This window comes from Vitis vinifera, chromosome 1, assembly GCF_030704535.1.
Source record: "Vitis vinifera cultivar Pinot Noir 40024 chromosome 1, ASM3070453v1".
Lineage (NCBI taxonomy): Eukaryota > Viridiplantae > Streptophyta > Magnoliopsida > Vitales > Vitaceae > Vitis > Vitis vinifera.
In genome coordinates this window covers 13,939,714-13,958,851 of record NC_081805.1, presented here as the reverse complement: position 1 = coordinate 13,958,851, position 19,138 = coordinate 13,939,714, and the positions used below count along the sequence as shown (strand labels likewise).

The window sequence follows — 19,138 nt, the reverse complement described above, 5'->3', positions numbered from 1 at the left end:
CACGTATGATTTGGAGCTGAAATGAGGAAGATATGGACTTAGGAAGACAACTGCATCAAGCTGAGGGACAATTTCGCACACCACTGTTTAAGGTGCGAAATCCTCAGTCCATTGTGCGAAAATTTCGCACACCTCAAACCAACATGCGAAATTGGAACTCAGCGTGCGAAAATTGGATATTTTTGCCGACTTTTTTTCTTCTGATATTTTTGTGTTTAAATTTCCATTTTCTCCTTGTATTCAGCCACTCATGTAATTCCTTAGCTAAGAAGTATCCAAGGAAGGGTAAAATTACCTTCCTATATGAATTCTCTTGTAATCACTGAAAATCTATCTTTCGGGGAGTTTTCTCCAGGAGACCAATGTAAATTTGATACTGAGTGAAATACAGAGATCTCTTTTACTTTTATTTTTCTCTCTTCTATTTTCTTGCAAGCCAAACACCCTCTGAGGATGTTTTCCCAGAGGATGAGAGGCTAAACATTTAGTTTCTTGGAGTGAAGGAAGCTAGGTGAAAAGTCCAGATTAAAAGGTGGAAAGTTTCCGTGCATTGAATTCAGGTGGTTGGAGTCCATAAATGGCTTTTAAAGCCAAGGTTTTGCCTTAAATCCCTTAGGATCACTTTGACTGGCCAATACATGGTAAGCTTAAGGTCTCTGTGGATGCTTATTGCTAGATCCATATCAGTCCATTAGTTATCATGTACGAGCCAATGGAAAGTGATTCAAGGTGATAGTCCATAGTGTCTTAAGTCATTAATGGACCTTGACTACCATCTCTAATGACTTTTTATGGATTCAATCTTCATTGTCAAACCTATACCGGTTCGGGAAATAACTATAGGTTAAATCCCCAATGCGAGGAGAAAAATCCGGAATTTTCCACTTTGCATCTGGAACTTGAACCTAGCAACCTTTAGCTCCGGGAGACTTTCTTTCTTCCGCTTTTTACTTAGTTCTATGTGAATTTAGTTTAAATCATCACTTTCAAAACAATTTTTGTTTCTTTTAAATTTCAAGTTTGTGCTAAAGGAAATCATCAGAATCAATTTCTAATTTAGAGTCTGTCACTGATAGAGTGAAAACCCATCCCTGAGTTCGACCCTAGAACTGCTATACTATAGTAGCTTTGCTACGCCAGTATAAGGTCATAGGTTTTATAAATGTTTTGATTAAAAGACCCGGCTGGGAATTCAAGCACGAATCAGTACCTCTTTAGCAGACGAAAGGACTCCTTGAGCTCAGGCTGAATTCGGAAGGTGACTATGTCGAAACAGAGCTCAGAATGAAATGGCCTTGCTCTACAATCCAGATTTCCTGCAATTGGCGGCTGTGTCACCATGGGGCGTCTGATGGCTTCCTCAGCAGTCATATCCGAGGGAATTTGAGATTCTCTTACTGGCGCCTGAGACGGTTAAGGCTTCTTGGTAGGAGGTGGAGACTTTTTAGCAAGCCATGGAGACCTTTTAGTAGGCGGCGGAGATTTTTCAACAGGCGGTGGAGATGGCGTAGGCTCTGATTCAGGATCTGAAGATGACTCGGTTAGATCAATTGGCTCAGAGACCTTTGCTTTCTTCTTTGGGAGTCCTCTGGAAGAGCTCGCACCGGCAATGGTAAGCGATCTCCTTGTATTATAGCGCCTTGTCGGAGGACTGGTAGGTGCGCCCTTGACTGGTGGTGGGCCAAGGCGAGGCCGGGGCGGCTCAGACGTGGAGTATTGGACAAGCACGCCTCTTGGGATTCTCAGGCGAGTCGACGGAGACGAAGACTTTGCTCCTTGTGTTCTGGCGATGGCGATGTCAGCGAAAACGACCGAAAATGGGCGCAACTTGCTCAGGCGAAGGAGGCAGACAAAAGAGTGCTCTAGCTTGGCTCCTCTTGGCACCTTCTTAAAGTTCAAATAACGGTTTAAAAATAGGAAAAATGGAATTTATACCGTTTAAAAAGAACACCAAAGGTCACTGTTCCTTTTCACAGCAGAGGGGTTTTTTCACAACGGGGAAGCGCGGATTTCGCAGCAGCTAGGCGTTTTCGCAGCGAGGAAAAATTCGGCATCGATTTTGCAGCCCATTTCGCAGCTACGAAACGGGCGTACGACTTTGCGAATTGGCGCTTGTGTGCCAAAGGGGGGTTTCGCAGCTGCGAAACACCCTTCGAAATGGTGCTTCAGCTGCGAAACGACAGGTCTCCAAGCGTGGAAAAAGTCGCATCCAATTCGCAGCTGTGAAACGGTGGTACCCGGCTGTGAAATGGCACTCGTGTGCCAAGGAGGGCTTTCGCATCTGCGAAAATTTTCGCAGCGGAGATCGATTTTCGTAGCGGGAAGAGGAATTTTTGAAGCGACTCCTAAGGGTTACGAACTTTTTTCGCAGTGAAATGCGATTTTCGCAGTGGCCCCCTTTTGGCTGTGAATTTTCGCAGCCAAAGCTTTTTCCTTGCTTTTGAGCTTCTTTTGATTCCTAACTTCCTTCTTCCAATTTTTTTTGCAATTTCTCCTAATTTTAATCATTGAAAAAGATTAAGTTAGTTACGATTAACATAATTTAAGACCAAAATTAAAATCAAATAATTTACAAAACTTAAAAATTAACATATTTAAACAAAATTTATGGACTTTGGTGAAACCAAGTCCATCTAACCCTTCTCTGATCAGGCTTTTTTTGGCTCAAGGAAGTTGATTTCCTCCTTTTCTGGCTTGAACGGCTCAATGAATGGCTTGAGACGATGACCATTGACTCTAAAGGTGTCTATGCCATTGGAATTCAATAATTCCACCACTCCATTGAGATGTACTTGGTGAATAATGAAAGGACCTATCCACCTTGACTTGAGCTTCCCTGGAAATATATGGAGCCTTGAGTCATAGAGTAGGACTCTTTGTCCTTTCCGCAATTCTTTGTTGGAAATTAGTTGATCATGCCAATTCTTCATCCTTTATTTTGCAACTTTGGAATTGATGTAAGCATCATTTCTTAATTCCTCCATCTCATTAAGGTCTAAGCACCTCTTTGCCCCAGCTCTGATCAAGTCCATGTTCAACCTCTTGATTGCCCACCAAGCCTTATATTCAACTTCCACAGGGAGGTGGCATGCTTTGCCAAAGACGAGACGATAGGGGGACATGGCAAGAATACTCTTACAAGTTGTTCTATATGCCCATAATGAATCGTGTAGCTTAATAGACCAATCTTTTCTGCTTGTAATTACCACTTTCATCTGTATGTTCTTTATTTCCCTGTTTGCTAGCTCCACTTGCTCGGAAGTTTGAGGATGATAAGGTGTAGCTACCTTATGCTTCACTCCATACTTGGCTAATAGGGTTTCAAAAGGTTTGTTGCAAAAATGAGTACGTCCATCACTGATTATGGCCTTGGGCACCCCAAATCTTGAGAAGATGTTCTCCTTAAGAAATTTGAGAACCACCCTCTGATCATTATGTTTACAGGGGATTGCCTCCACCCATTTGGAAACATAGTCCACCCCCACCAATATATAAGAGTTACTAAAAGACATTGGGAAAGGTCCCATGAAGTTAATACCCCAAACATAAAAAAGATCAACTATAAGGATGGGGTTCATGGGCATTTGGTTTCTTTTTGTAAGCTTCCCGAGTCTTTGGCATCTATCACAACTCCTACACATGATGTGGGAATCTTTGAAAAGCGATGGCCAAGTAAACCCTGATTGCAAGACCTTCATGGCTGTTTTCTGAGAGACAAAGTGGCCTCCACAGGCATTCTCATGGCAATGGTTGAGGATACCTTGTTGCTCTTCTTCAGGGACACACTTCCTTATGATTTGATCTGCACAATACTTGAAAAGGAAAGGCTCTTCCCAATAATAAGCATGAATCTTTGCAAAGAAGTGCTTCTTGTCTTGCGCTTTCCACTCACTTGGAACTTCACCAGTAACCAAATAGTTAGCAATATGAGCATACCAAGGAGCTTTCTCTAGGAACATAAGTGATTCCTCAGGGAAGTCATCATTAATAAGTAATACATGGGAATTGTGTGCTATCGCCAACCTTGAAAGGTGGTCAGCTACCACATTCTCCACCCCTTTCTAGTCTCTTATTTGGAGATCAAACTCTTGTAACAAAAGAATCCATCTAATAAACCTTGCTTTGTCAATAAATACTTCAAGGCCGAATGGTCAGTGAAAACAATGATGAAAGACCCTACCAAATAAGCTCAAAACTTATCTAAAGCAAACACCACAGCTAACAATTCTTTCTCTGTAGTTGTGTAGTTTCTTTGAGCTTCGTTCAATGTTTTTCTTACATAATAGATCACATAGGGCTTCCCATACTCTCTTTGGCCAAGTACAACTCCTATAGCAAAGTCCCTAGCATCAGACAATACTTCAAAGGGTAATTGCCAGTTAGGAGCCCTTACTATTGGAGCGGTTATAAAAAATTGCTTTAATTGATCAAAACTCTTTTGACATCTTTCATCCCAAACAAACTTAGCATCCTTAGCTAAAAGGTCACAGAGAGGCCTTGAAAGCTTAGAGAAGTCTTGTATAAATCTCCTGTAGAACCCTGCATGGCCTAGAAATTACCTTACTCCTTTTACAGTGGTTGGGGATGGCAATTTGGCAATAAGTTTCACCTTTGCTTTATCAACTTCAATACCTTTCTCGGAGATGATATGACCAAGGACAATTCCTTGATGTACCATAAAATGGCATTTCTCCCAATTGAGCACCAAGTCTTTTTCAATGCATCTTTTAAGAACCGCTTCCAAACTTACTAAGCATTCTTCAAATGTACCTCCATATATGGTGATATCATCCATGAAAACCTCCATAATTCGCTCCACCATATCACTGAAGATACTAAGCATACATCTTTGGAATGTTGCAGGTGCATTGCATAAACTAAAAGGCATTCTTCTGTAGGCATATGTTCCAAACAGACATGTGAAAGTGGTCTTCTCCTGATCTTCAACATCAATTTCAATTTGGAAATACCCTGAGTACCCATCCAAGAAACAATAGAAAGGATGGCCAGAGACTCTCTCCAGCACCTGATCAATAAACGAGAGTGGAAAATGATCTTTCCTTGTCACAGCATTCAATTTCCTATAGTCAATACACATCCTCCATCCTGAAGTGAGGTGTGTAGCAATTTCTTCTCCTTTTTCATTCTGAACCACAGTAATCCCTGACTTCTTTGGTACCACTTGAGTAGGACTCACCCAAGGGCTGTCAGATATGGGATAAATAATACCCGCTTGGAGTAGCTTCAGTACCTCAGTTCGCACCACTTCTTGTAAATGAGGATTTAATCTTCTTTAAGGTTGACGAATTGGTTTAGCTTCTTCCTCCATATATATGTGATGTGTACAAACCAAAGGATTGATTCCTTTCAAGTTAGATATTTGCCATCCTATTGCTTTCTTACACCTCTTAAGAACTTCAAGTAGAGAAATCTCTTGATGACTGGTAAGAGATGAATATATAACAACAGGACATTGGTTATTTTCTTCCAGGTATGTATATTTTAACTCCATGGGTAGAGGTTTTAAATTGAGCTTCGGGAATTCTTCTGTTACATCATCTTGTCCCTCCTCTTTATTGAATAAAGGTAGGATCTCTGGTTTCCTCCTCCAACCTTGTAGAGTATCAAGGACATCGGCGGGTTCAGACAACCCTTCTTCAAGATCCTCAAGACTTTCATTCAACCTGTCTTGCATATTCTGATTACAATGCTCCTCCACTAGAGTGTCAATAATGCATACCTCTTCTGGACCTTCTTCTTCTTTCGGAGCAATTAGCTTCTTTGACATATGAAAGATATTAAGCTCAAGTGTCATGTTGCCAAAAGTAAGTTGCATAAGTCCATTCCTACAATTTATGATTGCATTTGAAGTAGCAAGAAATGGCCTTCCAAGGATGATAGGAACATAATTAGCTTCCTTAATTAAAGGATTAGTATCAAGAACAAAAAAATCTACTGGATAGTAGAAATTATCAACTTGAACTAAAACATCCTCAATTATCCCCCTTGGAATTTTCACTGATCTATCAGCTAAAGATAGAGTGATTGATGTTGGCTTTAATTCACCAAGTCTCAATTTCTTATAAACAGAGTATGGTAACAAATTCACACTTGCTCCCAAATCTAACAAAGCTTTTTCCACTACCTTTCCCCCAATCATGACTGAAATGGTAGGACATCCTGGATTTTTGTACTTCAAAGGAGATTTCAATTGTATGATGGCACTTACTTGCTCAATCAAGAAGGCTTTCTTATTCACATTCAACCCTCTTTTGATAGTACACATGTCCTTTAGGAACTTTGCATATGTTGGAACTTGCTTAATCATGTCCAGCAATGGAATGTTGACCTTCACTTGCCTCAATACTTCAAGGATTTCTGATGCATTTTGTATCCCCTTTTTCCCATGCAAAATTTGAGGAAAAAGTGGAGATGTACGTTTCTTCATCAATTGTTCCTTAATAAGCTCTTTCTCTGGATTTGCATTAACTGTTGAATTATTGTCCTCCTTCCCTTCATTGATATCTTTCTTCTTTCCTTTCATTTCCTTCCTCTTCTTTGTCTCTTCTTCTTCCTTCTCTTCAACATATAGCTTGGGTGTTGGTGACTCAACCTTTTTACCACTCCTTAGAGTGATCAAGGCTTTAACATCTCTCACTTGTGAAGATTCTCCCTCATGAGTTTCCACTTCATGGATACCCTTGGGGTTTTGGTGAGGTTGAGAAGGAAATCTACCCTTCTCTTGCACTATGTTCAAATTAGTGAGCCTTGAGATTGAGTATTGGAGATTATCTATCTTCTGAGATAAGTCATTTTGCATCCCATCCATCCTTTTATTCAAAGTATTCTCTACACTGTCAATTCTTTGACTGAGTTGAGAATTGATGGATTTTTGGTCTCCAACAAAATCTCCCACAACCTTGCTGAGATTCACTATTGCTTGTTCAAGACTTAAAGCTTGTTGGGATGGTTGAGATGGTTGAGTCGGCTGTTGGTACTGAGGTGTTCTTGGCTTCCATGAAAAATTTGGATGATTCCTCCAACTTGAGTTGTAAGTATTACCATACGAAGCATTGCTATTGGGCTTGAATTGTCCAATGACATTTGCTTGTTCTCCAAACATTTCTCTAGCAACTGGAATTGTAGGGCACTCATCCACCAAGTGTTCATAAGATTGACAAATAGAACATGACTTTACTTGCACTAGTGTTTCAGCAACAACTTGCACTTCATGCATCTTTTTTCAGTTCTAGCTCTTCCACTCTTCTTGTCATAGCTGCAAATTTTGCTTTCATATCAACATCTTCATTCAAGGTGTACATCCCAGCCTTAGCATGAAGAGCATTTGGTTGAAACATCATCTTTCCCACTTCTCCTCTGTTCGGTTCATCCTATCCCCTTGAGACTTCAGCTACATAACTTAAGAAATCCATAACTTCCTCAGGATTCTTACTCATGAAATCCCCTCCACACATTGTTTCGAGGAGTTGCTTCATTGAAGAAGACATCCCATCATAGAAATAACTCACCAATAGCCATGTATCAAAGCCATGGTGAGGACAAGCATTAATGGCTTCCATGTATCTTTCCCAACACTCATAGAATTTCTCATTCTCTTTAGCTGAGAAGTTTAAAATTTGCCTTTTCAAGCCATTTGTTCTGTGAGTAGGAAAAAACTTCTTGAGGAATTCAGCTTGTAAATCAATCCAAGTACGGATACTCCTTGGCCTTAAAGAATTAAGCCAAATATTGGCCTTATCCTTTAAAGTAAAAGGAAATAGTTTAAGCCTCATCAGGTTGATAGAAGCTCCTCCCTCTCGGAATGTATTACAAACATCTTCAAATTCCCTGATATGGGCATAGGGATTCTCACTTTCCATTCCATGGAAAGTTGGTAGAAGTGGCACAATATGGGGTCTGATCACTAGCTGCTCTGTAGGGGGCACTATACATGATGGTGCACTCATACGAGGTGGATGCATGCGGTCTCTCATTAATCTGAATTCATTGGGATTGTCCTGATGACCATGGTGACTATGCTGATCCTCAGGTGTAGTTTCCATGATGTTCAAGCTCAATTCCAACTCCTTGTTGTGAGGTGTTTCAAGTTTAACAAGCCTTCCTCCACTATCTCGTATCCACTTTGGCATACACAACTAGTATCAACTATAACTAAAAAAAACAAAAACAGAGGAAAACAAAAACAAATCTACCAAAAAGAGTTCGATTAACTAAAACTAAATTAAAAGCTATGCTAGAATATAAACGAGTAAAAGAAAAAACTAAAAGAGTTAGTAAAATGACAGAAAACTCACCAAACTTGTGATGAAAACCACAAGTACACTGAAATAATATCACTATGAAGTTGGCACCTTCCCCGGCAACGACGCCATTTGATTCATGCCCAATTGGTGTCTTAGCTAATTCATGTCCAGCTGCTGCTCTTTGATTGAGGGAGTAATCAACAAAATTTATAACCTATATCACCATGCATTAGGATAGCTTTAGCTAATATAGCATAGTGGCTCTAGGATCGTTCTCTGGGAAGGGTTTTCAACTCACAACTGATACCAATTCAAAGTTAAATTGGTGCTTTTTCATTTCAAGGTTAGCTTAAGAAATAAAACACAAACTTTGGTTAAACGAGGTTTTGTTTCAAGCCAACTAAAAAGAAAGTAATGGAAATTACTTATGAAGAAAAACATTCCTTGGAGGTTTGGGTTCACAGGGGAGGTTCCTTATGCAAAAACAGAGCTCCGGTCATTTGGTTCATTTCCTCGCATTAGAGAATTAACATATAGTCAATTCTCTAACTGGTGTTGTACAGATATATCCTTTAAATGGATTTCAGCTCTAATTCCCTCTCACTGATGCAACTTGCAATGGCTCGTGCCTCTCACTTAGCATTTTCCATTCAAGGTGATCTTTAACTTTGGACTTCCCTTCTCAAGCTCGCAAGAGATAACTAATGGATGCCTCCTTGGAGTCCAAAAGCTTACCAAGTGTTGGCAATTCTAGAAAATCCTACCTTCAAGTCACTTCCCAAAAGCTCGCAAGAGGTAAACTAGTGCATCTCCATGGACGGAGATCACTTGCCTTACCAAGTGTTGGCTCAAGTGAATTGAAGGTGTTTTAAGTTAACTAAAAACATAGAAATCATTTAAGGATCACCCTTTCTCTTAGTTAATGGCTGAAACCACAAAGCTACTAATTCTTGCACTTGGAACCTTTCCCGGCAACCTTAGCTCCAAGGAACTAAAATTCTAGCCATTCATTCTCTGAGGAAACTTCCTCAGAGCTTGTTTGGCTAGTAAGAAAAATTAGATGAATATAAACAATCAAAACAAGTAGGTAAGGCAGAGCAAAAACTCTTAATTTTACTTCATTTCAAAAACTATACAAAGTGTCTGTGTACAAGCCCTGTTTTTCATCATCCGTCCCTCCTCTAAGGAAACTTACAACCATTAAATATGGGTTAATTTACCCTTTGTTCTTGTTTAAAGACTAAGGAATCCTATGATATGTGGGTTACAAGGAGAGTTTGAGAATTTAGACATCAAATATCTAAAGCAAAAAATCTCAAAATGTTGGTCACAAATATCGGGAAGCTTCAGGAGAACACCCGTGCACTATGCAAAATGGCTGTGAAAATTTCGCAGCAAAAGGACAAGATTTTCGCAGCAAAAGGCTGATTTCGCAGTCGTGTAAAAATCTTCCTTCAATGTGGAGTGATCTTCTTGCAATGGCTGTAACTCCTTCATTTCAACTCTGAATCGTGTAATGTTTGAAGCATTGGATTGTTGACTTCTTGAGCTTCGAAACGACATATAGCATGCATAAATTGAACTCCAAGAAGTGCTCCAAAAGTGGCTGAAATGACTGTCATCAAGAATGCTTCATGGCTGATTCTTGTTTGCTTCCCCTCCTTGCATTCCGGATTTGCTTATGGCAAAGGACTTTAAAGCTTTGGTTCTTCATGTTTCTGAGCCTTCCATTGCTTTGCCAAGGATTCCAAAGAACTCTCCTCAATCTCAGATTGCTTTGGTGATCAAATTACTAACAAAAACACCAAAACTTACACACTTTGATTAGAAATGATTGCAAAGGTCCTTAATATGTTAATTGGGTTAAAAGGCAATAACTACTACTCAAAAGTGTTAAAAAGAGTTAATTACAAGCTATGAAATAACACCTTTTGAGTAGTAATCATGGTCATAGTATCTGGAGGCCTGAGCTCATGAGCCTGAGTCATTCATGTCATCCATAACCCTAAGTTGTTCAAGAACATCTAGACCCTTGAAATCACGGGTGGAGCTTTTCATGTCAATTATAGCCCTCAATTGATCATACCATCTAGTGCCTTGAGTTCACGACCCATAGTCATTCATGTCAACCGTACCCCAGAGTTATTCATACCATCTAGAGACCTGAGCTCATGAACTAGAGTCATTCATGTCAACCACAACTTTGAGTTGTTCATAGTATCTAGAGCCTTGAGCTCATGACTTGTAGTCATTCATGTCAACCACAGCCCAAAGTTGTTCATAGGATCCAAGGCTTTGAGCTCACAACTTGGATTTGTTCGTGTTAACCACAACCCTTAGTTCTTCATAGTATTTAGAGGCCTGAGCTCATGTCTTGGAGTCATTCATGTCATCTATAGCCCTGAATTATTCATACCATCAAGATTCTTGAGCTCATAACCCGGAATTGTTCATGTCAATGACAACCTTGAGTTATTCAAGGCATTTAAAGCCTTAAGCTCACGACCCATATTCTTTCAAGTAAATAACAACCTTGAGTTGTTCATAGTATTTAGAGGCCTGAGTTCATGAGCTAGAGTCATTCATATCATCCACAACCTAAAGTTGTTCATAGAATCTAGAGCCCCGAGCTCATGACCTAGTTTCGTTCTTGTCAATCACAACCCTGAGCTATTCATAGTATCTGGAGACCTGAGCTCATGACCCATAGTAGTTCATGATATCCACATCCCTAAATTAATCATAAGATTGATTACTACTCAAAAAGTGCATTTTTATAGCTTGTTATAAACTCTTTTAAACACTTTTGAGTAGTAATTAATACCTTTTAACTCAATTGGCACATTAAGGACCCTTGCAAGTGTTACTAATAAGTTTTTGGCAAGTTTTGATGTTTTTGATCATTAAAACAAGCCAAGAATGAGGGAGAACTTGGTATAATCCATGGCAAAGCAAGATTGAAGCTAAATTACATGAAGAATCCAAGTTTTGGAGAGCTTCAAAGCCTTTTCCAAATCAGTCAAGTGTGCAAGGAAGAGAATCAGAGAGAGAAATCCAACATGAAGCAATTTCGCATGGCTATGCGAAATCTTCACATGCTATGCGAAATTCAAAAGGACAACAGCTGCAAGAAAATTTTAGAGTACTTCCTGGAGTCCATTATACACATACTATATATCATTTCGAAGCTTGGGAAGTCAGGAGTCCAATGCTTTAAATAGTGTGTAAATCAAAGCTAAAATGAAGAAGTTATAGCCATTTGAAGGTAACTGCACCAAGATGAAAAATGTATTTCGCATCACCTTTCTCAGATGCAAAAATTTCGCATCACCTTTCTTAGATGCAAAAATTTCGCATCACCTTTTCCTCTTGCAAAATTTTCACAGCACCATATCTCACTTGCGAAATGTAATCTTCAGATATTTTGCACCGACTCCATTAGATTTTTACCTTAAGATATTTTGTGTAATTATCTATTCTCTCCTTGTAATCAGTTGAAGATCTTTTAAGATATTTAGGATATCTAATTGAGGGGTTGCAAATATCTCTCTTTATATATCTTAAGATATCTCTTTGTAATATATCTCTCAGAATCTCAGAAGACATTGAGAGGGATCACTTGTACATTTTTTAGTAAGAAATATACAGAGCTTTGCTTTGTCTTACCTACTCACTTTGATTATATTTTTCTTTCTAGCTAAACAACCTCTGAAGATAATTTCTCAGAGGATGAGTGACTAGACTTTTTGTTTCTTGGACGGAAGAAAGCTAGGTAAGGGACCTGGCTACAAAAGTGGGAGTTTTCCTTGTTTCAGTTTTTAATGAAGAGGAAGTTGTGACCCATTAATGGTTTTTATATTTTTAGTTAACTTAAAATCCCTTATAATCACCTGGGCCAACACTTGGTACGCTTTTCAGACTCAATCCATAGAGATCCATTAGTTATCTCTTGCGAGCCTATGGGATGTGGTTTAAAGGTAGGATTACTTAGAATAGCCAACACTTGGTAAGCTTTTGGACTCCCTGGAGACATCCATTAGTTATCTCTTGCGAGCTTTTGAAGGGTAATCCAAGGTTAAGGATCACCTTGAATGGCAAATGCTAGATGAGAGGTACGAGCCATTGCAAGATGCATCAGTGAGAGGGATTTAGCGTGGAAACCATTAATGGGAAGTAAATGTTACACACCGGTTGGGAGGATACTATAGGTTAAATCCCCAATGCGAGGAAAAGATCTGAAATCTCCTCTTTTGTATAAGGGGCCTGAACTTAGTGACCTGAAAATCCAAGAAACCTTTTCTTTGTAATTAAAATCAGTTACTATTTTTGGTTAGTTGAAAACCAACCTTTTTCAAACCAAATATTATGTTTTCTTTTAAAGCTAACTCATAAAAGAAAATACACCAATCAAATTATTTAAACTAATATCAGGTGTGAAATGAAAACCCATCCTAGTGAACGATCCTAGAACCACTATGCTATGCTAGCTATACTACCCTAGTATATGGTGAAATAGGTTTATAAATTTTGTTGATAACTCTCGTCCGAGGACTGAATCAAGGATCTAGAGCCCTAAGGTCACAACCTCAAGTCATTCATTTCAATGATAACCCAAAGTTTTTCATATCATTTAGAGCCATTAGCTCATGACATGGAGTCTTTCAAATCAATAGCAGCATTGTGCTGTTCATAGTATCTAGAGGCCTGAGTTCTTGAGCCATAGTCATTCATGCCATCCACAACCCTGAGTTGTTCTTAGCATCTAGAGGCCTGAGCTCACGACTAGGAGTTATTCATGTCAACCATAGCCCTGAGTTATTCATAGCACCTATAGCCTTGAGCCCACAACTTGTAGTCGTTCATGTCAACAACAACCTAAAGTTACTCATAGCATCTAGAACCTTGAGTTCATGACCTAGAGTTGGTCATATCAACCATAGCTCTGAGTTGTGCATAGCATCTAAAGCCTTAAGCTCATAACCAGAGTGTTTCATGTCAACCATAGGCTTGATCTATTCATAGTCTCAAAAGGCCTAAGCTCATGACCCAAAGTCGTTCATGTCATCCACAACCTTAACTTTTTCATATGATCTAAAGCCCTTAGCTCATGACTCAAAGTTGTTCATTTCAATCCCCAACCCTGACCTGTACATAGCATCTAGAGCCTTGAGTTGATGACATAAAGCCTTTCAAATAAATAATAGCCTTAAGCTAGTCATAGTATCTAGAAACCTGAGCTTAAGACTCAGAGTCGTTCATGTCATCCACAGTTGTTCATAGCATCTAGAGCCTTCAGATCATGGGCTAGATTTTTTCATGTAAACCACAACCCTGAGTTGTTCATAGTATCTAGAGGCTTAAGCTCATGACCCGGAGTCATTCATGTTATCTACAACCCTTAATTATTCATAGGATCTAGAGCCCTAAGCTCACGACCAGTAATCATTCATGTCAACCATAGCCTAGAGCTGCTCATAGCATCTAAAACCTTGAGCTCACGACTCAAAGTCTTTCATGCATTCAACATCCTTAAGTTTTGCATAACATCTAAAGGCCTGACCTCACGACCCAAAGTCTTTCATGTCCAATGGCCTGAGCTCATGACATAGAGTCGTTGATGCCATCCATAACCTTGAGTTTTTCATAGCATTTAGAGCTTTGGGCTCATGACCTAGAGTCATTCATGCCAACCATAACTTGGAGTTATTCATGGCATCTAGAGCCCTGAGCTCACAACCCAAAGTCATTCATGTCATCCGTAACCCTGAGCTATTCATAACATCTAGAGTCTTAAGCTCAGAACGTAGAACCGTTTATATCATCCACCACCTTGAGCGATTCATAAAATCTAGAGGCATGAGTCGGATCCTTAATTGTTCTTATCATCCGCAACTTTGAGCATTTCAAAGCATCTAGAGCCTTGTGCTCATGACTTGTTGTCATTCATTTCAACCAAATCCCTGAGCTGTTCATTTCATCTAAAGGCCTAAGCTCACGGGATCTTAAGTCTTTCATATCATTCACAACTCTAGGTTGTTCATAGCATCCAGAGCCTTCAACTCCCAGCCCGAAGTAGCTCATGTCATATAGAGCCCTAAGCTATTCATACCATCCAGAGCCTTAATAAGTTCATAACATCGAGAGCCATAAGCTCATGACCCAGAGTAGCTCATCTCATCCACACCTCTGAGTTGTTCATAGCATCTAGAGCCCTAAGCTTACGACCTGAAGTCATTCATGTGATTTTTTAGAGCCCTATGCTCATGACCCGGAGTCATTCATGTCATCCAAAGCCTTAACCTATTGATAGCATCTAGAGGCTTGAGCTTATGATACAAAATCATTCATATCATCCACATCCTAGAACTATTCATTTCATTTAGAGGGTTAAGCTCACGAGATCCTGGAGTCATTAATGTCAACACAGCCCAAAGTTGTTCATAGCACCTAGAGCTCCCAACTCACGACATAGTGTATATTATGTCATTAACAACCTGAGCTATTAATGGAATTTAGAGGCTTGAGGTAAAGACCCATATTCGATCATGTTAACCATAGCCTAGAGTTGCTCATAGCATCTAAAGCTTTGAGCTCAAGACAAAGAGTGGCTCATGTTGTCCACAACATTGAGCTATTCATAACATCTAAAGCTCGAAGCTCACGACCCATAGTCTTTCATGTTAACCACTACCTAGAGCCAGTCATTGCATCTTGGTACCTAAGCCGATGACTCAAAGTTGTTCACGTTATCCACAATTATGAGTTGTTCATAGAATTTAGAGTCCTAAGCTCACGACCCAAAGTTTTTCATGTCATTGACAACCCTAATTTGTTCATAGCATCTAAATCCTTTAGCTCATAACCCGAAGTCATCCATGTCAACCATAACCCAAAGTTATTCATAGCATCTAGAGCCATGAGCTTAAGACAAAGAGTGGCTTAAGTCATCCACAATCTTGAGTTATTCATAGCATCTAGAGCTCTGAGCTCACGACCTAGAGTCTTTCATGTCAACTACAACCCAACATTGTTCATTGCATCTAGGGCCCTGATCTCACGACCCAATGTCATTTATATCATCCACAACACTAAGTTGTTCATGGAATTTAGACCCCCTATCTCACGTCCCAAAGTCTTTTATGTCATCGACAAACTTGAGTTGTTCATAGAATCTAGAGCCTTGAGCTGATGACCTAGAGTCTTTCATATTATATATAACCTTGAGGTGTTCATAGCATTAAGAGCCCTAAGTTCATGACCCAGAGTTGTTCACGTCAACCACAGCCCAGAGGTGTTCATAACATCTAAAACCCTCAACTCACGACCTAGAGAGGCTCATATCATCGATAGTTGTGAGTTGTTCATAGCATCTAAAGCACTCAACTCATGACCTAGGGTCGTTCATGTCAACCATAGCAAAAAGTTGTTCATAGCATCTAGAGCCTTGACCTCAAGACCCAAAGTGACTCATGTCATCCAAAACCTTGAGCTGTTCATAGCATCTAAAGCTTTGAGCTCACGACCTAGTGTTTTTCATGTCAAGCTCAACCCAGAGTTGTTCATTGTATCTAAAGGCATGTGCTCACAATCCAATCATTGATATCATCTATAACAATAAGTTGTTCATATTATCTATAGCCCTGAGCTCTCGACCTAAAGTCTTTCATGTCATCATTAACCTTGAGCTCTTCATAGAATCTAAAGCCTTGAGCTTACGACCCGGACTCGTTCATGTCAACCATAATCAAGAGTTGTGATTACTACTCAAAAAGTGCTATTTGATAGCTTGTAATTAACTCTTTTAAACACTTTTGAGTAGTAGCTATCACCTTTTAACCAAATTAACATATTAAGGACCCTTGCAATCAATTCTAATCAAATTGTGTTAAGTTTTGGTGTTTTGATAGCTTTTTGATCACCAAAGCAATCTGAGATTGAGGAGAGTTCTTTGGAATCCATGGCAAAGGTGTCCGGACAGGGCGTCCGGACACACCATTGGAGGGCGGCGGAATATGGGCTGTAGCAAGGCTTGCTCACATTAGTTAATGATCCAGACAACATATCTGGATAGGATATGCTATTGTCCGGCTGTGATGTTCATGAGTGCCGTGTGCTTCTCCTTAAGAGAGTCCGGATAGGGGAGCGCACCACATGTCCTCTTGGGGAATCCGGATGGAGTTGCTCCGGATAGCGACGCGCGACATAGCTCATTCCACCCAGGGAGGAATTCTATTTGGCCAAATTTCCACCTTCTTCGGACATTTCACATCCGGAATTCCGTCCGGCGACATTTCACATTCGGATATCTCATAGCCGGATAGGAGAGGAGGATGTTTCAACTTCCCCGGTCAGACATGTCCGGATCCTCTGATCGGATATTTCACATCCGGATATCTCATAGCTGGATGAGAGAGGAGGACGTTTCAACTTCTCTGGTCAGACATGTCCGGATCCTCTGATAGCGCTTATCCGGAGAGTTTTTCTCTCAGTATACAGTGCAGCGGAATTTCTCCTGAAGCTTCCTGATACTTCCGACCGACATCTTGAGATATTTTATTTTAGATATTTATTGTCTAAATCCCTAAACTCTCCTTGTAATCCACCTATCATATGATTCCTTAGTCTTTAAGCAAGAAAAATGGTGAAATAACCTCATATATATAGTTTGTAATTTCCTTTACACGAGATATCATGTAGAGAGTCGAGAGCTTGCTCTTAGACGCATCCTTTGTACAATTTTGCAAGAAATATATTTTACAGAGCACTTGCTCTGTTTTTCCTATATTTTTGTTTTCTCATTCTTTTTCTTACTAGCCAAACAAGCTCTGAGGAAATTTCCTCAGAGAATGAGTGGCTAGACTTTTAGTTCCTTCGAGCTAAGGTTGCCGAGAAAGATTCTAAGTGCAAGAATTAGTAGTTTTGTGGGTTCTGCCATGAAAGAAGAGAAAGTGTGATCCTTTAATGATTTCTATGTTTTTAGTTAACTTAAAACACCTTCAATTCACTTGAGTGAACACTTGGTAAGACAAGTGATCTCTGTCCATGGACATGCACTAGTTTACCTCTTGCGAGCTTTTGGGAAGTGACTTGAAGGTAGGATTTTCTAGAATTGCCAACACTTGGTAAGCTTTTGGACTCCAAGGAGGCATCCATTAGTTATCTCTTGCGAGCTTGAGAAGGGAAGTCCAAAGTTAAAGATCACCTTGAATGGCAAATGCTAAGTGAGAGGCACGAGCCATTGCAAGTTGCATCAGTGAGAGGGAATTAGAGCTGAAATCCATTTAAAGGATACATCTGTACAGCACCGGTTAGAGAATTGACTATATGTTAATTCTCTAATGCGAGGAAATGAATCAAATGATTAGAGCTCTGTTTTTGCATAAGGAACCTCCCCTGTGAACCCAAAACTCCAAGGAATGTTTTTCTTCATAATTAATTTCCATTACTTTATTTTTAGTTAGCTTGAAACAAAACTTTTTTCAACCAAAGTTTGTGTTTTCTTTCTTAAGCTAACCTTGAAATGAAAAAGCACCAATTTAACTTTGAATTGGTATCAGTTTTGAGTTGAAAACCCTTCCTAGTGAACGATCCTAGAGCCACTATGCTATATTAGCTAAAGCTATCCTAATGCATGGTGATATAGGTTATAAATTTTGTTGATTACTCTCTCAATCAAAGAGCACCAGCTGGACATGAATCAGCTGAGACACCAATTGGGAACGAATCAAGTTGTTAAGAGCATCTAACGTCGTGAGCTCACAACCTAGAGTCGCTCATGTCATTCGCAACTCTAGGCTATTCTTAGCATCTCAAGCCCTATGCTCATGACCTAGAGTCATTCATGCTAACCACAACCAAGAGCTATTCATATCATCTAAAAGCTTGAGCTCATGACTCGGAGTCTTATATGTCAACCATAACCTATAACTTTTCATTGCATCTACGGCGTTGAGTTAATGACCCAGAGTCATTCATGTCATCCATAGCCTTGAGATGTTCATAGCATCTGAACCTTTGAGCTCATGACCCAGAGTCTTCACGTCAACCACATCCCAAAGTTGTTCATAGCATCTAGAGCCTTGAGCTCATGACCCAGAGAAGCTTATGTCATCCATAGCCCTGAGTTGTTCATAGTATTTAGAGCCCTGAGGTCACCACCCAGAGTAGCTCATGTCATCCACAACCTTCAACTATTCATGGACGACCCAAAGTCTTTCAGTCATTGACAACCGTGAGTTGTTCATAGCATCAAGAGCCCAAAGCTCATGACCTAGAGTTATTTATATCTACCACAACCCAAAGCTGTTCATAGCATCTAGTGCCTTGAGTTCATGAGAGTAGCTCATGTCATTTAGTGCCCTAAGCTCTTAACAACATCTGGAGCCCTAAGCTCACGACCTAGAGTCGTTCATGTCAACCATAACCCAGAGTTGTTCATCGCATCTACAACATTGAGTTGAAGACCTAGAGGGGCTCATCTCATCTACAGCCCTGAGTTGTTCATAACATCTAGAGTCTTGAGTTCACAACCCGAGGTTCTTTATGTCAACAACAACCTATAGTTGTTCATTCAATCTAAGGCCCTAAGTTCACGATGTAAAGGTGTTCATGTCATTCACTGTCTTAAGTTGTTCATAGCATCTAGAGCCTTGAGTTCATGACTCGGAAACACTCCTATCATCGATAGCCCTGAGTTGTTCATAGCACATAGAGCCCTAAACTCACGACGCAAATTCATTTATCTCAACCATACCCTAAAGTTGTTCATAGCATCTAAAGCCCTGAGCTCATGCCCAAGAGTGGCTCATGTCATCAACGACCTTGAGTTGTTCATAGAATCTAAAGCCATGAGATGAGAACCCTAAGTCGTTCAT

The 19,138-nt window shown here is 39.9% G+C and overlaps 1 protein-coding gene across 1 annotated transcript; it reads right to left on the bottom strand.

Annotated features, from left to right (window-relative positions):
• Positions 1–1,413: 1,413 nt before the first annotated feature.
• On the bottom strand, positions 1,414–3,215 carry LOC132253769 (extensin-1-like). The gene is made up of 2 exons (XM_059736768.1): positions 3,207–3,215; positions 1,414–1,884 (listed from the first exon to the last, which is right to left on the bottom strand). Exons 1-2 carry the CDS (start codon positions 3,213–3,215, stop codon positions 1,414–1,416), a joined length of 480 nt encoding a protein of 159 aa, XP_059592751.1.
• Positions 3,216–19,138: the final 15,923 nt, after the last annotated feature.